Raw genomic sequence first — 23,979 nt, 5'->3', positions numbered from 1 at the left:
TCAAAGCTCTGATAGTTCCAGTAGTCATGTGCAGATGTGAGAGCTGGACCATAAAGAATGCTGAGCATCAAAGAACTGATGCTTTTCAACTGTCGTGCTGGAGAAGCCTCTTGAAAGTTCCTTGGACAGCAAAGAGATCAAACCAATCAATCCGAAAGGAAATCTACCCTGAATGTTAATTGGAAGGACTGATACTGAAGCTGAAGCTCCAATTCTTTGGCCACCCGACTCACTGGAAAAGACCCTGATGCTGGGAAAGATTGAAGGCAAAAGGAGAAGCGTGCAGGAGAGGATGGTTACATAGCATTACCGACTCAATGGACATGAATTTGAGCAAACTCCAGGAGATAGTGGAGGACAGAGGAGCTTGGCCTGCTGCAGTCCATGGGGTCGCAAAGTGTCAGACATGACTTAGCAACTGAACAACAACAAACAACTAAGGATGTAATGTTCAACATGCTAAATATAATTAGCCCTGCTTGTATGTTATACAGGAAAGGGAAGAGAGTAAATCCTAAGTATTCTCATCACAAAGGAAAAAATACTTATTTCTTTAATTTTGTATCTATGTGAGATGATGGATTTTCACTAAACTTACTGTGAATATCATTTCACAGTATATATGTCAAATCATTTTGCTGCACACCTCAAGCTAATGCAGAGCTGTGTGTCAATTACATCTCAATAAATCCTGGGCTCTAAAGCACAGGCTCAAATAGTTATGGCACATGGACCTCGTTGCTCCACAGTATGTGGGATCTTCCTGGACCAGGGATCAAACCCATATTTCCTGCGTGGACAGGTGGATTCTTTGCCACTGAACACCTAGGGAAGCTCTGTCATTTTATTTTTAAATGTCATGCATATGTTTGTGCTCAGTCGTGTCCAGCTCCTTGCAACTCCATGGACTGTAGCCCTCCAGGCTCCTCTGTCCATGGGATTCTCCAGGCAAGAATCCTGGAGTAGATGGCCATTTCCTTCTCCAGGGGACCTTCCCAACCCAGGAATCAAACCCATGTCTCTTGTGTCTCCTGCATTGCCAGGCAGATTCTTTACCACTGAGTTACCTGGGAAGCCCTTTTAAATATCACTGAATATTTAAGGAAATAAATCAGACACTTCCATTGCAACTGTTTAAACTTGTGATGAAAATTTTAATTATCCAGTTAAAATGTGCACAGGGGCCTCTTCAGTGGACAGCATCTAGAGGCATTCAGGATGGTGCAGCATCTGACATACCGTTGTAGGCTGCCCTACAATACAACCTCTAACAAAACCAGGCTGTCCTGAACCCCTGGTAATAGAATTGTTTACACTTAGACCAAGAAGGTTGGGAAGGCAACAAAATCCACATGTGGTGTGTGCCCAGGCCAACTTAGAGGCGTTCATGCTATGAGACCTAAAGTTCTCATGAGGTTGTCTGAAACGAAGAAATACGTCAGCTGAGCCTATGGTGGTTCCATGTGTACTAAATGTGTCCGTGACAGGATCAATCACGCTTTCCTTATCGAGGAGCAGAAGATCGTTGTGAGAGTATTGAAAGCATAAGCAGAGAGTCAGAAAGCTAAATAAAAAAATGAAGCATTTTTGAGTAATAAAAAATGTGCACAGGGGTAAATGGTATTTTGGAAATTGACTAAAACTCATGAATGGGGTTGGAAACAAAGCCTGTGACACCTGCTGTCCTGGTCCTGGGCGTCCTGTGTTGGAGGCCCCCTTGCTCAGCCCCTGGCTGAGCCCCTCATGCTGTCACTTCCAGGTGCTTCAAGCTGGCATGCCGGGCCGTGGGTGTCTACCCGCCCCTGGAGCTGTCCCACAACCAGATCAAGTTTGCAGCCACCTCCTTGTACGACACATCCGTGGCCACTCTGTACGTCATCAACTCCCACCTGAGCATGAACTCACTGACCCACTCAGTGCCCCGCATTGGCTCAGAGGACGCTTTTCCCGTGGGGCCCACGTCTTTTGAGTTCCTGCTGCCCCCAGATTCGCCCATCACCATCTCACCCCTGGTGGGCACCGTGTGGCCAGGAAAGGTAGGTGTGCAGGCCACCCCGGGGTGCCTGGTTCTGCCCACCCTGGACCACAGTGGTTCAACCAGACAACAGATGGTAGAGATCAACCTGGATCCTCATCAGAGCTGAGTGGGCCCTCCTGCCCTCTACCCAGCCCAGCCTGGCCCCAGAAGCGGGGCACCCAAAGGCATCTGACCCCACAGGCCCCTGGCTGGGGGCTCCATCATTTCAGACCAAGTGAGGGTGTAGAGCCCTGGATGTCACAGCAGATGGTCACAGAGGCTGCGCAGCACCTGGTCACCAGGAGCACAAGGTTTCCCACCTCTGCTCCTCCTGATGAAACAGAAAGAGCCAGGCCTCAAGGCAGGGACTCCCCGGGGCCCTCACAGCATCTCTGAGCTTACTTCCATGCCTTCATATGTGGGGGTGACAGCCACTGTGAGGGAACTGAGTGAGGATGGGCAGGGACATGCAGGCCCTGCAGTCACAGAAACGCATCGTAGTAAAGTGAGCAAATTAGGCTTAAGAAATGGTTCTTTTCTCCAAGGGAGTTACTGCAGCTGTTAAGAGCTTCCCCCTCACTCCCTTGCTGTGCTGAGCATGGGGGAGGCTACGGTGAGGGAGCCCTTGTGGGGCCCAGTGTCATCCTGGGGGTGGGCTGCCATTCCCCTCGTGGGGACAGATGGGTGGTGCAGGGACCACCCCCAGGTCTCAGAGCCTGAACATGAACCTTCCCTTCTCACTCATGCCCTGTGGGCTGCTACCCACCGTGGGCAGTGTGCCAGGTCCATCACAGGGACCCTCCCCCGACATGGTGAGAGGGGCCTGGTGATCATGCCTGCAGCCACCCAGCTTCCAGGGACAGAGATCAGGCAGGACCTCCCAGGAGGGCTCTTCTAAGCTAAGACCCCAACATGTCCGAGAGCATGAACCTTTCCCCCCACAGAGGTGCCTGGTCCGAGTGGCCTTCCGGCCAGTGCTGCCCAGCGAGCTGATCCACCAGGAGGCCTTCCAGGCCCTGAGCAGAAAAGCTGAGGTCAAATTGGTGCGTGGTGGGGAGGGGGCCAGGGGGGCTTGGAGCTGCCCGCTTTGTACGAGGCCCTTGCACAAAGGCTTGGGAACAAACACCCCCCACCCCGCCTTGAGATTGGGGGCGCCCAGGGTTGGGGGGGCAGGAGCCCTAGGAACACTTTACGGAGCAGTAGGTGTGTTTTAAGAGGTTAGCACTTTTTCTTGGCAAAGGCCCTCCCTCCTCCCTTGAGAGCATCACCAGGCAGGGAAGAGCCCCAGATCCTGGTCCATCAGGGTGGCCTGGGAGGGTAGGCCAGGTCCTCTGTACTGCTCAGCAGAGGCTTGTGCTTACAGTGAAGGGGAACAGACAAAACATCAAAGGGCCTGTGAACCTGAGGGAGTTCAGGCCTGAAGAAGCAGCTGCCCCAGGCTCCTGCCCAGAAGGGGCATCCGATACAGCTGGGCAGTCATGACCCAGAGCCCCGTGCACCTGCTGCTGCCCTGGAGATGCGGGGGCCCCCAGCCGTTACTCCTCGGTGTCCAAGCACCCCTGCTATCACAGCACACCCAGAAGGAAGGGGCAGATGCCTTCAGCCTGCCAGAGGGCAGTGAGGCATGGGGGCAGGGAACAAGGGCAGGAACCCCCGTTTTGGCCAGCCCTCTGCCTCACCTTGTGCCTCCCCTTCCTGATGGGGAAGACAGACACTGGGGGTGGTGCATGAGCCCTCAGGGGTCTCCGCACCTGTCATCGGTCTCCCTTAAGGAGGTACTTGGGGTCTGGGTCCCGGGTTCCTGCCCTGGACAGTCTGCCAGCTCAGCAGAGTCCCAAGGGCAACACCACAGCCAGCCTCCCCCTGGCAGTCCCAAAAGGAGACGGTCACCCAGAGGAAGGACCAGCGGAGACCATCTTTCTCCATGCTGCGGCTGCAGAACCAAGACCGGCTGCTCCGGGCCTCAGCCTCCCAGCCCCCGGAGCTGCAGAAGGAGGACCTTGCATCCAGGTGGGCCCGAGAGAAGGCTGCCCCCACCTCCTGCCCCACAGAGATGTCCCCCTATGCTCCAGGGCCTTATGACTGCAAGTCCAGAGCGCGGCTGGCTTCAGGCACAGCTGGAACCAGGAGCTGCCTTGAGGCCCCTCAGGTTCTGCTGTCCTGGGTATCTGCTCACCTCAGTTCCCCTGGGCCCAGGGTCCCTGTGAAAACTTTCAGTCCAGGGGCTGGGGGACGCTGAGCCCCTGACCCCCATGTTCCCAGCTCAGCAGCCCAGCCTCCCCAGTTGCCACATGAGCTCTGGGCAGCTCTGACAGGCTGGAGCCACTTGTCAGCCCTGGACCCTTGCTGTGGCCCCAGGAACTCGGTTGTCTGGTGGTGCTTGATGGGTACCCTGGGAGAGGAGAGGCCCCCACAGGGACCAGGGAAGGGATGCAAAAGCCAGACAAAGTCTGGCTGCAAAAGTCAGACAAAACCGTGACAACCACAGCCTGGGCCACAGCATGGCCCCCAGGCTGCCACCCCCACTGCCCCGTACCCTCCGGCCCAGGGCCCTGGGAAGCAGGTGTGGCCTTATAGATCCCTCCATGGAGGGCAGGGCACAGCCTCCTGGGTGCTGGGGGCAGTGTGGGACAGGGCATGAGTGCACCTTGCCGGTTCTGTTCCAGCTCTCAAGAGTACCAGTCGGCACAGGCCTCCCTGACCAGGTCTTTCCAGGGGAAGTTTGACAAGTTTGTGGTTCCCTGTGTTGTTGCTAGCGGCGACACCAAAGACAGGAAGGGGACAGAACCGCTGAGCTTCAGGTGCCGTGCTCTGGGCAGTGGGGTGGGGTGGTCACTCTCCCTGCCAACAGCCACCCAGATCCCGGTGGGGCCGGCTCAGGGTCTGGATGGGAGGGCAGGGCACATGGTTCCTGCCCTACCCTCAGCAAATCCCCGCCATTCCCAGTCCCCACAACACGCTGTACCTGGAGCTGTGGTGTCCAGCAGTGGCGCCGTCTATCGTGGTGACGTCCGACAAAGGCAAGACCGTCATTAACTTCGGCGACATTGCTGCAGGTGTGTCCCGATCAGAGCCCAGCCCCCATGCACACCCCCACCCATCGGAGCCCAGCCCCCACGCACACCCCTTTTCACCTGGGCTCCCACACCCACCCCCAGGCCTGGGGCTGTGACCTGACCCCCCATTTCAGGACACCGGGGCATAAAGAAGGTCTCCATCCAGAACATCTCCCCTGAGGATCTCGACGTATCCTGCCCACGCCATCCAGGCAGCTTGTAGCAGGGGCAGGGGGTGAGGGGGTGGGGGGGAGAGAGAAGGGGATTGTGAAGGGCTGAGGCCCCATTCTCACCCCCTCCTTGACACTGGGCCCTCAGCTGGAGTACTCCGTGCTGAACCCCGATGGCCCCTTCGTCCTGCTGAACCCCACCATCAGGTTGCCCTCTGGCGAGACCCAGGTCCTAGATCTGTCCTTCTCCCCACGTGAGAGTGTCGTGGTGAGTCCCAGCCCACCCAAACTCCTTTGCAGCCCTATTCCCTGCTCTGCATGCCATCCAGCACTCTGGGCCTGGGAGCCACTGGTCCTCCTGGGTCCTGGCCTCTCGCTGGAAGAAGGAGGAAGTGGCGGCCAGGGAGCTCCCAGCCATCTCAGGTCCCCCATGCCCTGACCCAGCTGCTCCAAGACAGAGCTCGCACACCTGCGTCTGCCAGGGTCTTTTTCACGCTAAGGGACGTGGTCTCTGCAGGCCCAAGAAATACTGGACATCATCACCAAGAAAGGCACGCTCTCCCTGGCCCTCATGGGCACGGGTGTGGCGTCCACGATCACGTGCTCCATTGAAGGTGATGTCCTCAACATGGGCTATGTGATCGCCAGAGAGTCTGTCTCCTTGGGCTTCAAGGTAAAGCATGTGGCGGGGCCTGGTGCCACCCATCGCCTGGGAGAGGTTCCTAGGAGGGGTCCACCCCGCCTCAGTCACAGAGCCAGCAGAGTCGCAGGCCGCTCCGATCCACCCCCTCCCCCACCACCCCCAGCAGCTGTCACTCCACTGGCCCCTCTAGCCAGTGGGGAGGGGGTGCTGAGGATGCCCCTCCCTCTGCCCCTCCGCTGCTGCCCAGGCCTTCTCACTGCTCCCATTTTTCTGCCCCAGGGCCTCTGCATGGGATGGGGGCCATCCCCCACAAGGGGCCATGTGGGTTCCTACCCCCACGCAGGCAGGCAGGCCTGGCTTTTTCTGCTCCCCCGCATCTGAGGTGGCCTTGGGCTGAAGGTGCCAGTGGGACCCCTGCTTCTTTACTTAGCTTAGTCCAGGTTCTGACAGCAGACCCCTGGGCCCGATTCCATGGGATATTTTACAGAGGGATGCGGCGTTCTCCCGGGAAAAGGGGGAGGCAGGAGAGAACTGGGGTGGGATGCGGGTTCAGCTGAAGGCTAGCCTGAGCCTGGAGGGGCAGGAGGGGGCTGAGACCTGGCAGCAGTAGCCTGTTCCCCGGCTGGCCAGCCCAGTTGCCCCAGTGACCTGGCCCTGCTCCCCGCAGCTGCAGAACAACTCCCCGCTGCCCATCAAGTTCTCCATGCAGCTGGACAGCCTCTCCTCCAGGAGCAGAGACCAGCACTGCCTGCCACAGTTCCTGGCCTCGCCTGACCAGAGGACGGAAGTCGTGGGTGAGCTGGCCAGCTGTGGGGACCGTGTGGGCCGTGGAAGGCGGGGGCCAGGGGGTGCTAGGCGCTGCAGGGGGATCCGGACCAGCCTGGCCACCTTGCTCCCAGGCACGCAGAACTACAGTGGCCAGAGCGTGTTCAGCGTGGTCCCGGTCGAGGGCGTCATGGAGCCCGGCAAGGCTCAGGACTTCACTGTGACCTTCAGCCCAGACCACGAGAGCCTATACTTCTCTGACCGGCTGCAGGTCGTGCTCTTTGAAAAGGCAGGACTCCGACCCAGCCTGGACCCCTCCTCCCCACCCGCATGTCCACTTGTCCAAGCCCTTTGGCTGCCTGAGCGGCCCCACATTGGAGCTTGGTGCCTGGGGGGGCTCCACATCAGGCTGGGGGTCATCAGGTGGAGAGACCAATGTCTGGGGTCCCACAGGCCCACATCACAGCCCCGCCCCCTCCCAGAGCCCCACATGCAGGGTTGCAAACCGCTGTGCTCCTGCCCCCAGAAAGTGTCCCACCACATCCTCCTGAAGGGCGCGGCCCGCGAGCACATGATGTTCGTGGAGGGCGGAGACCCCCTGGACGTGCCCGTGGAGTCCCTGACCGTGATCCCTGCCTTTGACCTGGAGCACAGAGAGGGTGAGCCCTCTGAGGGCAGAGAGCCCCGAGGTGGGCAAGGTGGCAGAAGAGGACACATGACCTTTGGAGTCTGCAGGGAGGGCAGGCATTCCTGGCCCATCCACCACAGGTGGGGGCAGGGCTAGTGGGCCAGCCCTGCTCAGAGGATCCCTGCCTGACCCTGGGCACCCCCGCACTCCCTCCGTGGTACCCCCACCCCCAAGACCCCCACCAGGCCCTCCCTCTCCAGAAGCTGAGGAGCTAAAGCCCATCCTGGTGACCCTGGACTACGCCCAGCTGGACCCAGACACACAGGCCCCACCTGCCACCCGAGAACTGCAGGTGGGCTGCATCCGGACTACCCAGCTGTCCGCAAAGAAGGTGACCACAGCACTGCCCTGGCCTCCCTAGTACCTCTGCAGCCACCACTGCCCGGGCAGCTCGGGCCTCTGTTGGCCTTGCCTCTCTGTAGTTGAGGGGTGGGCAGCCTGCTGGTCAGGGCCTGGGGCAGGGTTGCTTGTTCCCGGGAGCTGTGTCACCTGCCCGCTGACGGCACCAATGCCTGCAGACTGTTGAGTTCAGCATGGACAACATCGCAGCCCTGCAGCACAAGGGCTTCACCATTGAGCCCTCCAGAGGCTCTGTGGAGCGCGGCCAGACCAAGGCCATCAGCATCTCCTGGACACCACCCATCGACTTTGATGTGGGTGCCTGGGAGCCCGCCCCCCCAGGAGAGGGCTGGGGGGCCTCGGTGGGTGAGGTGGGCAGTGCCCTCAAGAGAAAACACGTGCCTGCTGCGCCCCCTGACTGAGGATCCCCCTCTGTTCCCACCTCTCCCCTTCCAGCCGGACCACCCACTCTTGGCATCGGCCCTGCTGCAGCTCAGGGGGGATGTGAAGGAGACCTACAAGGTCCTCTTTGTAGCCCAGGTGGTGACCGGTCCCTGAGGCCACAGGATTTTCTCCACAGAGCCCCCTGATCTTCCTGCCACCCTCGAAGCCCTCCCCTGGCCTGTCTACCAGGCCGAACCACCCAGGGGCCTGGGACCTGGGCAGTTTCAAAAGGGCAGCCTCCTGCATGGCCCCAAGGGGCACTCCTGCTGTCCTGGCTTCAGCTCCCGTCCCAGCTCCACATCAGAACCAGCCAAGAGGCCAGTCCCAACCACAGCCTGCTCCCAGCCTGAGCCCTAAGGGTCCCCAGCCCCACCAACACCCACTCAGCCTTTCGAGGTCCTGGTGGGGAACAGCTGCCCCCACAGACCTGTCAATAAACCCTGTGTGAATCTGTGCCTCCATGCCTGCAGTGTGGGCTGCAGTGAGCAGGTGGGCCCACGGGGAGGAGCCCTCGGGGGCTGCCCCCGCCCACACACACGTCAGCCCAAAAAACAATGAACTCAGCCTGGACAACTAGAGGGGCTTCCTGAGCCCTGGGGAAATGGCTGGAGGGGGTTTGGGGTGGAATTGAGGCCAACCCACAGCTGGAGAGGCCGGCGAGCAGGGGGAGCTGCAGATTCCAAAGTCCAGGCAGCCCCTTAGCCCCCTGCTTTCCCAAGTCCCTGGCCCCAAGCAAGGAGTGAGCCCTCACTGCATCCTCCCTCATGGCCCAGTCAGGGTCCAGGGGGAGGCCCACCTGTCAGTTTGGTTTCCCACTATTCTGAAGTGAGCCCAGGCTCAGCCTTCTGGGTCCTGACCAGCTCTTCAAGGGAGAAGCCCCCTCTCCCAATGCATGAGACCTTGCTGGGAGCTCAGAACAGTACCTGCACCAGTGCCTGCCTTCTAGAGAGTGGCAGGGTAGACACTGTCCCCACAGAGCTCACCCAGCCAGGCCCCCTGTGTACAGCACAGCATGCCCAGCCTGTGCCAGCCTGTGCCAGCCCTAGGAGACCAAATGTAGCCCTCCCTGGCAGAAGTGGAGGGCCAGCTACATCCAGGGCTTCTCCTGGGCACAGGCCTCAGGACACCAGCCTGGAGTCCTCACCTTACTTCTTCAGTGCCCTTGGCATCTGGAAGTCTGCCCTCTCCCTAACCCTGAGCCCACAACAGTGGCCGCAGAGCAGCCTTTTGTGGGACTTCTGTCCAGTGGGCAGACCCTCACCAGGCTGCTGCTCACCAGATGGGAGAAAAACCCAGGTCCTGCAGTCAGGTCAGGCCCCAAAGGAGTCCTCCCTGCAGGGCACTGCCCCACCTCCTCCCTGGGTAAGCCCCTCTCTTCTAAATGCTGGCCTGGCTCTTGGGGTTTAGAACCAGCCGGCCTTGGCGCTTACTGGCCCAGATCCTGCCTGCACTCCTGCATCCTGGCTGCACTTCTGCCCATCCTTTTCCTTCCCACTCCTGAGCCAGGAGCCTGGCTGGAGCAGGGTGAGCTGGGGGCCACCGTAGAGCCCGGAGGCGTGGGACAGCTTCAGGACAGAGCCTGGGCAGAGATCATGCAACGGGCCTGGCAAGTGCAGGCAGGATAGAGTCAAGCTGAGGAGGTGAAAATGAAAGTCACTCAGTAGTGTCCGACTCTTTGCAACCCCATGGACTATTCAGTCCACGGAATTCTCCAGGCCACAATACTGGAGTGGGTAGCCTTTCCCTTCTCCAGGGGATCTTCCCAACCCAGGGATTGAAGCCAGGTCTCCCACATTGCGGGCAGATTCTTTACCAGCTGAGCCACAAAGGAAGCCCAAGAATACTGGAGTGGGTCGCCTATCCCTTCGCCAAAGGCTCTTCCCTACCCAGGGATCAAACCAGGGTCTCCTGCATTGGAGGCGAATCCTTTACTAACTGAGCTATCAGGGAAGCCCAAGCAGAGGAGGCCCTGCCCTCAAAGAGCTGCAGTCAGTTCCCCTCCAGGGGGTAGACGTTTGAGGAACGTGTCCTGATTGCAATGAAGAAAGACAGGCAGGGCAGCTTCCTCTCCCTCCCTCCCCAGACAAGGCCCCTTGCCATGCGGACCAATTCCCTTAGCCTGACCGCCCGACGGATAAGCAGAGGGCAGAGGGCAGCGAGCGTGCACAATTAATGTCGCTGAACTATGCTCTTGGAACGCCTCAGCGTCTTGACTGCTGCAACCCTTATCTTGAGCACCCGGGTGTGTGAGAGGCGTGGCCGCCACCCTCCGAGGCCACACCCAAGCACAACTGTCCATGGGACGCCTCCGTCCACCCTGAGCCCGACTGCAAGACGCCGAAGGGCAAGACTGCCCGCCACCCCGTGACCCTATGCTAAGGAAACATCTATGGGACGGACCATGGGGCGGGAATTGCGTGGGCAGGGCCCTGAAGTGGCCAAGGGCCTGCCCGTCGGGGGCGGGGACTCTAGAGGGCGCCGCTGGTCTTGGGGGGAGGGTGGGGGCGGGGACCTGGGCGTGGCTACAAGGCCAATCCTCCAATGGACGTAGTCTCGGGTGGGAGGGGTTTACGCTGGGAGCGGCCCAGGGGCGTGGCCCTCATATAGCCGCCTGGCCTCAGGGCTCGCTACCTCTGTCGCCGCTGAGCATGTTCTCCCGGGCCCCGGCTGACCGCGGGCTCCTGCTGTTGCCGCCACTCTTACCGCTGCCGCAGGTGGGTCGCGGGGTGCTCGGCTTCCGCACCGCAGGGCGGGTCTGCGCTCGGCGCGCCCTGGCCCGGGCTCACCCGTGTCCCCGCAGGTGGCGCTGGGTTTCGTGGAAGGCAGCTGCGATCCCTCGGACCAGTAAGTCGGGGACGGGGGAGCTGGGAGGCGGCGAGAAGAGTTGGGCGGAGGGAGGGAGCGGGGTTAGGGGGACCCGGGGTCCTCCCTCGGAGAGGCTTGGGCGGGACGGTGGGCCTGGCCTTTCCCCACCGGCTCCAGGTGCCGCCGTCCCACAGGTGCCGGCCCCAGGCCCGCTGGAGCAGCCTGTGGCACGTGGGGTAAGTGGAGGGCGCCGCGCGCAGCTGGGTGCGACGATCCTCCCCTGGGCCAGTCCCACCAGACCCCCACCCACTTGCCTCCACGGCTGAGGAGTCACCAGCCCTGTCCTGGGCCCCTGGCAGGAAGGTTCTGAGGCCCCCAGCAGCCAGGCAGACGGATCCCAGGTTCCTCCCCCAGTACCCAAGCAACATCGGGCATGGGTCCTGCCTGAGTTCCTCATGGCTGGGGACACCCCTGGGCCCTTGACTGACTGCCCTTGGTAGCCCATTTCCCATTCCCTCACTCCTAGTCCCTGTGGGAGGCCCCTTGAACATGGTCATTGGTCTGAGCACGGGACTCTGTAGCTGGCCTAGGGCAGTGTGTCCTGGAAAGGAACCCACGGCCACTTGCGGCCAGAGCAGGCCCAGCAGCAGGAGGCCAGGGCAGGCCAGATCCTCAGGCCCAACTCTGGCCAGGAATGAGGTGTCTGGCCTGGAGAGGCAGTCCTGGTTCTCTTTTATCCTGTGCATTGCCTTGTCTTGAGCAGCTGGGCTGTGACTGCCCCCGGGGAACAGGTGCCCAGAGACCAGGGGGCAGTCCAGCGGTAGGGGTCTTGCTCCTCCCTGCCCAGGCTTATCCTGCTCACTGCCCTCCTGCTGCTGCTCTGTGGAGTCTCAGCCAGCTGTGTCCGGTTCTGCCACCTCCGGAAGCGGGCACACTCACAGCCACACCTGCCGCCAGCCCCTGAGCCTTGCGACCTGACAGCCATTCCCGTGGATAGTGACAGCCCAGCGCACAGCACTGTGACCTGTGAGTGCTGGCACACCTCTCCTGGTGGCCCACCTGCCTGCAGGGGTGGCAGGGGACCGGTGAGGGCCAGGCCCACCCCCACAAACCCATCCTGGATCCCTGCAGCCTACAGCTCCGTGCAGTGCTGGCTGGGCATGCAGCTACCCCTGCCCTTCGGGGAGCTGGACCTCGACTCCACAACCCTTCCGGCCTACAGCCTGTACGCCCCTGAGCCGCCGCCTTCCTATGAGGAGGCCATCAAGATGACGAAGACCAGACAGGAAGAGCCACCCCTCTCCCTGTAACCCAGCCTCCCCTGGGGCCTCGTGCCTTGAGACCCCTCCAGGGCTCCAGGAGCCAGGCCCCAATGCCCAGGACCCCTAGCTGTGGCCCTGGTGCCCCGTAGTGGGGGCAGGAAAGCTCTCCCAAGCCTCCCAGTGCCACAGGCCACTCTGCTCACAGGGGACTGTGCAAGGGCACCCAGCCTGTCCGCACCGTCCTTTCCCCAGGAAGGCCAGCCATCCATCACATTGCTGCAGCCCTGGACTCGTTGCTGTGTAACTCTGGACAGCCAAGCTGACTGGCCCTGTGTTGGACACACACACACACACACACACACACACACATGCTGCTACATCCAGCCCTGGCCCCTAGCCCAGCCCCAGCAGGCCCTCAGCCCAGAGGAGGCCCCAGAGGCCTAAGCCTCAGGGCTCAGGGCTTGCTGTAATGTCCGCAGCTTCTCAGAGAGAAAATAAAGTTTGTATCTAGGTGATCTCTGCACGGAGGAAAGGGCCCCGGGATGGGCCCTTGAGTAGCGCATTCCAGGGCCAAGGGCAGGGTGTGCGGTCCTCGACCTAGGCCCAGCCTGGCCTTCCGACTGGTGTCCAGAGCCCAGGGCTGGGCTGTGGGCCGTGTCAGTTGTCCCACAGATGTGACAGGCCAAGTGTCATGGTTGACTCAGGAGAACCCTCTACCTTCTCCAGACCCACAGCTTTGCAGCCCCTTCTTTCCAGCCTGGGGACAGTGACACACACATGAATCTGGCTGGAGCATTATTGGCTGCGGAACGGGGGTGGAATGGACAGTAGCAGGTAGTAGGCTTCTGCCAGCAGACCTCCCTTGGCCCCAGTGGCTCCTCCTACTGAACCAGCTTGAAGGACTCCCCAGTCATCATGCCTTGAACTCTGAGAGCAGAGGGACAGGTCAGCAGGCCGACCGGGCTCCCGGGGCCCATCCTCTGCTCACCCTCGTAGTTGAGGGTCCCGTCCCCATTCTCGTTGGCTTCCTTCATCATTGGCTCATTGAGGGGCTCGCCTACGTTCATGAGCACGTACCTGCAGGGGCCCCCCTTGCGCTGAGCAGCAGCCAGCAGGGCACCCACCTCCCTGGCCTCGTGCTCCACCCCCCGCCTGGCCTGGGCCCTACTTGAGCGTGTCCCAGTCAATGTAGCCCCTGGCCTCCTTGTCAAAGATGCACAAGGCTGCCCTCAGCTCGCCCTCTTGGTTCTGGGCCTTCTCCCAGTACAACCCCATCAGGGCCAGGAGGTTGCTGCAGTTGAAGAACCCTTTCTCTGTGGGGAGCAAGTGGCCGGTGAGGGTGGCGCACCCTTTGTCATGCACAGGGGACCCCTGCCTGCCCCGGCTGTCCCTGTCAGCCTCACTAACTCTGTCCACATCCTTGGCCGTGGAGGCCAACTCGCTCTTGGTGGAGTTGATGCCCAGGAGACTCACGAGCCACTCCAGCTCATCCGTCTTCACCTGCCCTTTGCCCTCCTCACTGAACATCTCAGAGACCCCCCTTGTCATCCTTTATCTGCCCTGTGACAGGCGCTCCGTCTGTGGGGATGCGGGCCCAGGCTCACCAGGGGCTCCTCCACCCTCAGTCCAGGGGAGGCTGAAGGGCCTGGGACACAAGGCCCATGGCGCTCAGCCCCAGCCCAGAGCAGCCTTCAGACAAGGCACAAGGGGCGGGTCTTGAAGGGAGAGCAGGACACCAGGGCCAGGGCTGGGGGTGAAGGAGCCGGCGCTGGGGCAGACCAGCCATGTGAGAGCAGTTGGGGCAGCAGTGGGTACCCAGTTAGCCCAGGGGAGAACACCATGGACCAATGTGGGAGAAGCCTTCCCGGGGGGGCAGAGTGAAAGCCCCAGCCTGCTCTGGCATCCCAGAGGATAGCCCAGCACCTGGCCACCCCGTCTTCCACCACCATGGCAGCTTTCAGAAAGGGCTGCTCTGACCTGGCCCCCCAGAGCAAGGGTGGCCCCAGTGGCTGGCAGGGCCTGGCCTTGGGGAATCCGTGCTCTTGTCCAGATTCACTGAACTTCTTCCTCAGGTTCCCAGAGATCCTCACACCTTCGGGCACAGCCCCAGCTGATCCCCATGCCTAGAGGCCTGCCCACCCTTTCCCGCAGGTCCTGCCCCCAGTTCCCTCTGGACCACCCAGCTGGCCCACTGGGGCTCCGCCAGGCACCCATAGCAGCCTTGCCATGTCTGTGCCAGCTGAGAGGACCCTGCACGGTGGCACACAAACTGTTCTGGGTAGAGTTCAAGGGGTGGAGGGGACAGCTGAGTTTTAGCGGGGCCCAGCAGCCCAAGGCCCCAGGGGTCCCAGATTCCAAGAGCCTTTTATGTCCAGGAGATCCTCTCAGCCCTGTTTTGGGACGGGTGGCCCTTCCCCATGTGGCCCTTCATGGCCTGAGCAGCCCCTCACCCCAGAGCTCCCTCTGCGACCCTGGGTCCTAGCCAAGGCCCTCCTGGCTGCAGCAAGGATGGACACTGTGGGCCAGGGCAGGTGAGGGGGCTGCTCCCCTTTCCCCATGCAGCCCCCTTCCCCCCAGGCTTCTTGGTGAGGGTTCTTGCTGATGGCCTCCCTGGCCAGGTGACTCCCTTGCATCCCCAAGGACCCAGGGCCCAGCGTGGTACCAGCACTTTGCAGTCCCCCTCTAAAGACAAGATCAATAAACAGATACATCTGGGACCCTCTCTGGCCACCCTGTGCAGAGGAGGCTGGGGATCCAGAGTCCAAGGAGAAGACAGCTGGCCATGAGCCAGGGGCAAGAGAGGGCAGGGCAGACAGAACCAGGGGGCCAGACTGGCCACAGAGAGGTCAAGCCAGGTTTCCCCTGGGCAGTCAGGGGCTATTCTCAGGGAAACCTGACCTCCCTCTCGCTCGGAACAGCAAAGCTGGCTCCCGGGGGAGCTCCGGGGCCAGGTTGTTTAGTAACAAGATGCCACAGCAGCGCACAGCCCTGCACATGTGTGCTTGACCCTTAGACACATACATACTACGAACTGGGGCAGTGGCTCCGCGCCCCTGGACCTTGGGGCCCAGGTCCTCAGGCTCCCATCTAGGTAGGCAGTGACCTACTGGCCTGGCCATGGCACTCGGAGGTGTGTGGTTCCAAACTGGGGCTGAAGGGTCTCCTCCCATCTCCCCTCCAGTTCCTGCCCCAGGAACAGTCACGGGCCCCCAATTCCCTTCACCACTTGCATGGCCCCCAGAGTCTCACAGGCAGACACACACCTGCCCCGGCCCTGTGACCACCTGACAAATCTGAGCAGGTGGGGTGTGCCCTGTCCCCCGCCGGCCTGGCTAGTCTGCCAGAGTATGGAAACCACAGGGATGCTGCCCTCTGAGGCCCAGGATAGCTGCTGAAGCCGCAAGATTTGTGCTGACAGGGACAAAATGGCTCCAGCAGGCTCCAGGCCAGCGGCCCTGGGCCGAGATGGAGAAGAAGCCGTCTCTGGCCCCCCTACCTTCGTCCTGGCTGCTCCCGGTTATGGCTTCCAGCTGTGTGATGGTGAGAAGGACTTTCCCACCGCTCCCTTCAAAAATTACCAAGCCATTTCAAGGAAACTGGTCCCATCTATATTTCTGGACCAGAGTGGGGATACAATACAATGATGGTGTGGGTGAGGGGACAAGGGCCTGTAGAGAAAGAGGCTGGAGGGTCAGTTTTAGCACCCGATAGCCAGGCTGCGAGGCTAGGTGTTTTCCCAAACACTCATCTAGGTGTGGCTGTGAAGGTGTGTTTTTCCATATATGTATTGATTACTGTGGTGAAATTCACCTAAAATATTACTCAAAAAAGAGAACTAACATATATTGATCATCTATTATGAACCATAATCTTTCTGTTTGTTCTTTTTTGTATTGTTTGTGGTACAAAGCCTATAACATAAAATTATCCATCTTAACTGTTTTGGGGGCTTCCCTTGTAGCTCAGTCAGTAAAGAATCCGCCTGCAATGTGAGAGACCTTGGTTCGATCCCTGGGTAGGGAAGATCCCCTGGAGAAGGAAATGACAACCCACTCCAGTATTCTTGCCTGGAAAATCCTATGAACAGAGAAGCCTGGCGGGTAACAGTCCATGGAGTCGCAAAGAGTCAGACACAACTGAGCGGCTGAAGCACCACATCGTGGTTGTATCACTTAACTGCAAGTGTGCAGATCAGTAGCGTGAACTACACTGGCCTTGTTAGGCAGCAGATCTCCAGGACCTTTTCGTCTTCCCAAACCCAAATTCTGTCTCCACTAAACTCTCGCTCCCCATCCCACTCCCCGCATGACACCCACTCTCCTCCTTTCTGTGTGTGGATATGACCCCTCTGGAGACCTCTTATAAGTGACATGAGACAGGATCTGTCCTTTTGTGTCTGGCTTGCTTCACCCAGCATCATGTCCTCTAGGTTCATCCATCTTTTAGCAGGTGTCAATATTTCCTTCTTAAGGTTGAATAATATTTCACTGGATGGATTGACTTCGTTTTGTTTATCCAACAATCCATGGACATTTAGGTTGCTTCCATCTCTTCGCTACTGTGAATACTTCTGCAGTGAACATGGGAGTCATGAGGGGTTTATTCCAAGGTGATTAATGTTTAAATCTATAGATTTTAAGTAAAGCAGATGACCCTGATAATGTGGATGGGTCTCACCCAACAAGTGGAAGGCCTTAAGGGGAAAATCTGAGGTCTCAGGGAAGAAGGGACCCTCTGCATACCACCTCTGGCCTGGAGCTCCTCCTTGGGTCTCCAGGTACTGGACAAGCCACAAGCACATGAACCAATTCCTTAAAATAAGTTGGTCTCCCTCCCTCCCTCCCACTCTCTCCCATTGGTCTGTTTCTTTGCAGAACCCTTACCAATTCAGTGACCAGGAGCGAGGACCCAGGAGGGCCAGAGCAGTGTGCTCCCTGCACCCAGGTGTTTGTGCACAGGTGCTGGGGTGGCTTCCCCACTTCAGGGCACACGGTGTGTTCTCTAGACAGATCTGGATGGGGCTGTGGGCTTCCAAAGAGAAGAGCTACATTTGCACACTGAAAACGCAGACCAGGGGAGGGGAAAGGCTGCATGTGCAGCAGGGAGACCTCAGGCCCTCCCTCAGTGCCCCCTCCTCTCGCATAGTGCAGACCAGTCACCTGCTCCCAGACAAGAGACCCACAGGCGCTGCCACCCCATCCCTCCGGGGTGGCTGCTGGTATAGACTCGGCTCACCAGAAACTGTGGTCCCACACGGGACTCTGAAGGGTGCTCACTCCAGAGCCTATGGCTGGCTCAAGGCTTCTCGCAGGACAGCTGGACCTGACCTCTAACATAGAGCCTGTACCCTAGACCCCACCTCGGGACCAGCTTCTGGAGGACCAGGCTGCAACCAGATGAGCTTTGGAGATGGGTCCCTTGCTGCCCAGCTGCCACGAGGCGCCGGGAGTAGGTACTGTCCCTGCTGTAGGTCACATGGGACAGAGTGGGGGAAAGGCCCCATAATTGCAGCTGACACAGCTGAGGACAAGTTGGGCTTGACGTGGGTAGATGAAGGGACCTGGTGGCCCTGCTGGCAGGAGGCAGGTGAGCACATCTAGGCCTGGGGGCTCCCTCTAGGGTCTGGAGCATAAGCTGGGGGTCGGGTGCAGAGAGCTTCTCAGACCCCTCCACTCTTCCCCTTGGCCTGAGCTTCACTCAGCCAGCCTGGGGCTGCTGCATGGGGGCCGTCACCCTGGGCTCTGCTGAAGCCCCCAGCCTCCTCACTCATGGGTGATAGCTGCACCGTGACAGTTTCCCCAGGTCCTGGTGGACTGAGCCCCCTGCTCAGCCCAGCTCTAGGAATGCCCCCTCCATCCCGTCTTAGTTCCTTCACCCCCAAGGAAAGCCTGCCTCCCCTCCTCCTGAGCCCTTATCACACGGTCTGCTTGGGGGCCGCCCAGCCTGGACAAGGGGTGCCAAAGAAACCCCAAACCCAGACCACCAACCACAGATGGGAGAGAGGGATGCAAGCATAAGATCCAGTAGTGTTCAGGAAATGGCCAGTGCCACTGACTGAGATTAAGCTATAATGTAAAACACTTACGATAACCACGAAAATCACAGAAATAGGTTGTGTGACTTCCACATCTGTGGAAGGAAAAAAGACTAAAGAAAATGTAATGTACCTCGTAGAACACAGGCAGGGAGAAAGAAGCATAAGAAAGCAGTGTAATGGGAACTTCGCTGGTGGCCCAGTGGCTAGGACTGCACTCTCGCTGTCAAGTGTCTGGGTTTGATCCCTGGTCAGGGAACTAAGATCCCCACACATCACAACCAAAAATAAAAATAAATAAGAGAAAGGCAGCATAGCTAGGAAGCAAAAAGTAACATAATAAAGGTAAACCCAGGTGGGGGCAGGGATGAGGAATTGGAGGAAGGCAGTCAAAGGCTAGAAACTTCCAATTATAAGAAAAGTAAAGGGGACTTCCCTTGTAGTCCGGTGGTCAAGACTCCAGGCTCCCAGTGCAGGGAACCTACGTTCAATCCCTGGTTAGGGAACTAGATCCCACATGCTGCAACTATGACCTCGGTGCAGCCAAATAAATAAATAAAAATTAAAAAAAAGAAAAGTAAAGTACTAGAAATGTACAGCACGATAAATGTAATCAATTTTCTGTATGTTATGTATGAAAGTTGTTAGAGAAAATCCTAAATTCTCGTCACAAGGAAAAAAGCTTTTTTCTATTTCTTTAATTTTGTATCTATATGAGATGATAGATGTTCACTGAACTCACTGCGGCGACAGTTCATGATGCTGTTGTCCAGTCGCTCAGTTGTGTCCGACTCTGCTACCCCATGGACTGCAGCACACCAGGCTTTCCTGTCCTTCATTATCTTCCTGAGTTTTCTCAAACTCATGTCCATTGAGTCAATGATACCAGCCACCATCTCATCCTCTGTCACCCTCTTCCCCTCCTGCCTGCAGTCTTTCCCAGCATCAGGGTCTTTTCCAGTGAGTCAGATCTTCACATCAGGTGGCCAAAGGATTGGAGCTTCAGCTTCAGCATCAGTCCTTCCAATGAATATTCAGGACTGATTTCCTTTAGGACTGACTGGTTTGATCTCCTTGAAGTCCAAGGGACACTCAAGAGTCTTCTCTAGCACCACAGTTTGAAAGCATCAGTTCTTCGGCACTCAGCTTCCTTATGGTCCAACTCTCACATCCATACATAACTACTGGAAAAATCATAGCTTTGACTACACAGACATTTGTTGACAAAATGTCTCTGCTTTTTAATATGCTGTCTAGGTTTGTCATTGCTTTTCTTCCAAGGAGCAAGTGTCTTTTAACCTTATGGCTGTAGTCAGAGTCTGCAGTGATTTTGGAGCCAAAGAAAATAAAGTCTGTCATGGATTTTATGTTCTCATTTTTTCTCCATCTATTTGCCATTAAGTGATGGGACTGGATGCCATGATATTCGTTTTTTGAATGCTGAGTTTTAAGCAAGCTTTTCCACTCTCCTCTTTCACTCTCATCAAGAGGCTCTTTGGTTTCTCCTTGCTTTCTGCCATTAGGGTGGTGTCATCTTCATATCTGATGTATGTACATCAAATCATTATGCTGCACATCTTAAACTTACACAGTGCTGTATGTATGTCAATTATACTTCAATAAAATTGGAAGAATAAACAAAGCAAAGCCAGCCACCTGACAGAGTTCCCAGGGGCCAAAGCTGGAAACATGAGCAAGAAAATAACCAAGTCATATTGGTTATAACCACCAAAGTGTATGGTAAATACCAGTGTGCATCACAGCCAACCATCAACAGGGGGAAGAGGCAGTCCACAGGATGGGAGAGGATACTAGCAAATCATACATCTGATATGGGATTAATACTCAGAAAATGCAAAGAACTACTATCACTCAACACAAAAATAACCTAATTCAAACAATGGGCAAAGAGCCTGAACAGACCTTTCTCCAAAGGAGACAGACAGCCAACAAGCCCACGACAAGCTGCTCAACATCACTGATCATCAGGGAACACAAATTAACAGCACAGCCAGACAGCACTTGACACCACCAGGACTGCTACTATAAAAAAAACAGAAAACAAGACATGTTGGTGAGGACATAGAGAAACTGGAACCCTTGAGCATGGCTGGTGGGAATGTAGAATGGTGGGAGGTCCTACAGAGGTGCCTCAAAAAAAAGGAGACATAGAAGCTCCATGTGATGCAGCAATTCCATTTCTGGGCCTATTCCCCAAAGAATCAAAAGCAGGGTCTCAAAGGTATTTGCATACCCATATTCATAGCAGCATTATTCCATTTAAAACAATCGCCACTTAAAAAGGCAATTCATTTTCCTACCTGGATAAAAAGCCCAGATGCTCCCTGTGCACAGACACAGTCTACTGAAGGCCAGCCCTCGGAGGCTCCCAGCACCCTCTCTGCTGGGCATGTCCCAGGAGCCCCACCCCTCTGCGCCCAGCGCTCCACACACTGGATGGGTCTGGGGTCATAACCTCAAGACATCCTTTCCTAGAAACCCCGCTTTGCTCTAAAATTCCATCATTTGTTGATCCACAAAGAAATCGCAACACTAAAGATCAGCCTCAAACTGACCACCTTCTCTGACTACCGATTTCCAACAATTATCTTTTTTAAACTATTTATTTATTTGGCTGCACTGGGTCTTTGTTGCGGCATTCGGGACCGTTTTAGTTGCAGCATGTGAACTCTTAGCTATGGCATGTGGGTTCTAGTTCCCTGACCAGAGATTGAACCGGGGCCCCCTGCATTGGGAGCTTGGAGTCTTAGGACCACCAGGGAAGTCCCTCCACCAATTTCTAAATCAAGACCAGAGGAGGAAATTCTCTGGTGGTTGGGCAGTTAATAAGACTCCGTTCTTCCACTGCAGGAGGTCAGGGTTCGATCCCTGGTCGGGGAACTAAGATCCCACAAGTCCGGGGCGCGGCCAAAAAATACCAAAACAAAACAGAAACACCGGAAACAGTTAAGAGCTGAAAGGGCTTGTTTCCGCGAAGAGCGGGCGGGGCGCGCTAAGAGATAATAGCCCCGAAAACTAAGGACGGTTTTAGCAAAATCACAGGCGGATCTGGAAACAGGTTATGTGGCCCTCCCAAGTTCTTCGTGGGAAATGCTAAACCGCCAGCCCAGTCTGGAGGGCGGAGTCCGGCCGGAGGGGAGTCGCTCAAGCCCGCTCCCGACACTCTGCCCTGTAGTTGCCCAGTCCTCGGCCCCGCCCGGGCCCTTCTCCCGGCTCTGTTCCCGACACTCGGCCCCGCCCCGCCCCTCGTTCCTCCACTAGGCCCCGCCCCGGCCTTTCCACCGGACCCGCCCCATCCCCGGCCCGGAAGCTGCGCCTGGGGTGTCCACTCCGCGCGTGTGCACCAGGCGGCGCTCGCGGGCCACGCGAAGCCCGGACTGGGCGTACCGCTAGGCGGGCACGGGCGTTTGAGGGCGGCCCTCCTGGATTTGGAGCTGGGCGGGGTCGCCTTCCCCGGCCTCCAGCCGGCCTCTCTCCATCCCTCCTTTCAAAACCCTGCCCTCAGAGACTCATTCTTCGGTTCCCTCAATTGTGAACACAAAAACAGGCATAAGTACAACCCAGCTTGTGGCAGGTCGGGGGGGAGAGGGGAGGTCAGAGTGCCGACTGCGGAAACGGAGCCACCGCTCACCACCTTTACTCAAGGGCATGGGGTGGGCCCTGGACCATGTGGTCCTGAGAGCCTGGCCAGCCGTGCTCGGGAGCTGGGGTCCACTGCTCAGCTCAGCCACTAGGTGACCCGGTGTGGTGTGGCCGGCCCCTGCTTTGCCCAGGCTCTGGGGGCTCCCAGCTGACCCTGACAGCCCTGTGTCCCCTCTCCCCTGAGGACTCAGGGCGCTCCAACGTTCTGAGGGTTCTTCCTTGTCCTCTTAAGTCAATGGAAAGAGCCTCAGACCTCTCTGGTTCCAGGGGACCCAGAGGCCAGAGGGCGGCAGGAGCCTGGCTGTCTGTCCCACATGGAGGGGACGCTGATGCTGGAGGAAGTGAATTCTGCCCATAGAGCCTGGAGGCAACACCCATGAGGGCAGCACCCTTCAGCCTTGGCAGACAGGCCCCCCGCCAGCCCAGGGGTGAGGCTTGCATGGCCCTGTCCTCAGCAGTGCCCCTGGTGGTGCCCAGTGGGGATGACCCACTGCCCCTTGCACTTGCATTCTCTCTGGGGCTTCATCTCCATGGTCTGTCTCAGAGGGAGTGTCCACCCAATGCAAGGCCTTACCCCTGTGGCCACCAGGGGCTCCTGGAGAGACAGTAGGACAGGACAGACAAGTCATTAGAAGTCTGATCCTCAGGCTGAGCCACCTCTGGCAGCCCAGAGCAGGCCTGGGCACGAGCCCAGGGGAATGTAGCAGGGGCCTGGCAGGTCCCAGATGGACGTCACTGAAAGAGCTCCAGGGCCCCGGCTCCAGGCAGCGCTACCACCACCGATGTACCATGCAGGCCTGCTGGTTTCCAAAACACCCAGAGCCTGCAGGCCTGGCCGCCCCAGGAGGGCCAGCCCAGGGGCAGCATGCGCTCCATGCTTAGCCTGCACTCCTACTGCCTGGGGTCCCAGCCCACCACTTCCTCTTTCTTCTCCCTGGGTCCCATGCCTGCCGGCCTCCAAGACCACCGCCCTGGGACTCTGCCAAGCTCCAGGGTCACTGGCCTCACACCTGCCTCTCATTACCCCTTGCAGGCACAGCTTGCATCACCTCCCAGGTGACCGGTGGGCTGGCCTCAGGGACAGGATTCTTGACAAACAGCCCTCAGGCCCCAAAGGCCCTCCCAAAGGGAGGAGACCTGCATCCTCAGGATAAAGGGCCCTCTGCTGAGGACCGCAGGGCTGAGGTTCTGGGGGCCTGGATGGCCCTGCAGGGGTCAGATGTCATCTCCCTCCCCCATGCCTGCCCCCAAACACATGCAGTGGTGCCCAGCCCAACTGTAATGTGCCCTCCTGACTAGGAACAGAGCCTGGTGGTGGAGTGCAGGTGAGGGTGAAGAGTACAGCACCCAGCGAGCACCCCCCCACTTGCTGTCCAGCTGTCCACTTGCTGTCCCCCCCCACTTGCTGGCCCAGCCCACATCGAACTGCATCGAACACCCCCACAGCTACCCCGGAGCCTACCCCTGCCTCGGAAGGTGGCCTTGGGTCTCTGGGTGCTGGGGCTGCCCCTGGGTCCTAGCAAGCTCTCCCTGGGCAGTTCCATTGGCCTCACAGGCTGGACTCATGCCAGGGGTGAGGGGCAGCTGGCCCATGGAGGGGGATGGGAAGGGGAGGAAGAGGAGACCAGAGAAGGGTAGTCTTGCTCCAGGCTGAAGAGTGTCCCCAGGTGCCCAATGGAAGTAAGGAGGGGGCTTCCAGAGAGCCAGATCCTGCCCGTGTGGCCAATGGCTGGCTGTGCTGCTTTTACTCCTGCCAGCTCCAGGCCCTGCTCAGACTGTGGAGGGATCTCCGCTGCCCAGAGAAAGCCCTGAACTGGTGAATAAGGAGCTGCTGCCAAGAAGTGGAAGAGGGCAGTGTCGGGGTGGGGCAAGTGACAGGAAGGGCCCCTGTCTTCCTTCTGAGGTACCCCCAGGCCCAGGATTCATGGCCTCTCCCTTGACTATAGCTCTGTCCTGGCTCCTGGCTGTGTTCACACATATCCCCCTAGGCAAGCTCTGGACCCTGCAGCTCCCATGGGACCCCACCCCGTGCTGGTCCCTGCTGCCCTGACCACATAAATCTGTTGTCTGCAAAGTTCCCACCTCTCTGTGGG

The 23,979-nt window shown here is 58.4% G+C and overlaps 3 protein-coding genes and 1 pseudogene across 5 annotated transcripts in view; 3 read left to right on the top strand and 1 right to left on the bottom strand.

Moving 5' to 3' along the window:
- Nucleotides 1-8,583, top strand: part of CFAP74 (cilia and flagella associated protein 74) — an 89,446-nt gene extending 80,863 nt beyond the window's left edge. For 2 of the 3 annotated variants that reach the window (XM_070385068.1, XM_070385070.1), the window contains exons 27-40: nt 1,760-2,036; nt 2,962-3,060; nt 3,888-4,027; nt 4,684-4,818; nt 4,964-5,073; nt 5,208-5,263; nt 5,392-5,511; nt 5,761-5,916; nt 6,554-6,680; nt 6,786-6,940; nt 7,178-7,310; nt 7,540-7,670; nt 7,858-7,992; nt 8,135-8,583. In XM_070385068.1, coding sequence (XP_070241169.1) covers nt 1,760-2,036; nt 2,962-3,060; nt 3,888-4,027; nt 4,684-4,818; nt 4,964-5,073; nt 5,208-5,263; nt 5,392-5,511; nt 5,761-5,916; nt 6,554-6,680; nt 6,786-6,940; nt 7,178-7,310; nt 7,540-7,670; nt 7,858-7,992; nt 8,135-8,236 — 1,876 coding nt within the window. In that variant the 3' untranslated portion in view covers nt 8,237-8,583. The remainder of the gene's footprint in view (nt 1-1,759; nt 2,037-2,961; nt 3,061-3,887; nt 4,028-4,683; nt 4,819-4,963; nt 5,074-5,207; nt 5,264-5,391; nt 5,512-5,760; nt 5,917-6,553; nt 6,681-6,785; nt 6,941-7,177; nt 7,311-7,539; nt 7,671-7,857; nt 7,993-8,134) is intronic. The other variant, XM_070385069.1, reaches the window with a different exon arrangement.
- Nucleotides 1,219-1,572, top strand: LOC102270246 (large ribosomal subunit protein eL34-like; annotated as a pseudogene).
- Nucleotides 8,584-10,523: 1,940 nt separating the features above from the next.
- On the top strand, nt 10,524-12,704 carry TMEM52 (transmembrane protein 52). Its single transcript, XM_070384395.1, has 6 exons — nt 10,524-10,606; nt 10,674-10,836; nt 10,923-10,966; nt 11,122-11,163; nt 11,775-11,953; nt 12,059-12,704. The coding sequence occupies exons 1-6, from the start codon at nt 10,524-10,526 to the stop codon at nt 12,235-12,237; spliced, it is 690 nt and encodes a 229-aa protein (XP_070240496.1). The 3' UTR covers nt 12,238-12,704.
- A 366-nt stretch (nt 12,705-13,070) lies between these two features.
- On the bottom strand, nt 13,071-14,403 carry CALML6 (calmodulin like 6). The gene is given in 4 exon segments (XM_070384394.1): nt 13,071-13,266; nt 13,358-13,502; nt 13,593-13,767; nt 14,329-14,403. Coding segments are annotated over 4 exon segments (591 nt in total).
- Between the last annotated feature and the right edge of the window lie 9,576 nt (nt 14,404-23,979).

Source organism: Bos mutus, chromosome 16 (assembly GCF_027580195.1).
Source record: "Bos mutus isolate GX-2022 chromosome 16, NWIPB_WYAK_1.1, whole genome shotgun sequence".
Lineage (NCBI taxonomy): Eukaryota > Metazoa > Chordata > Mammalia > Artiodactyla > Bovidae > Bos > Bos mutus.
This window is presented reverse-complemented; position numbering and strand designations above follow the sequence as displayed.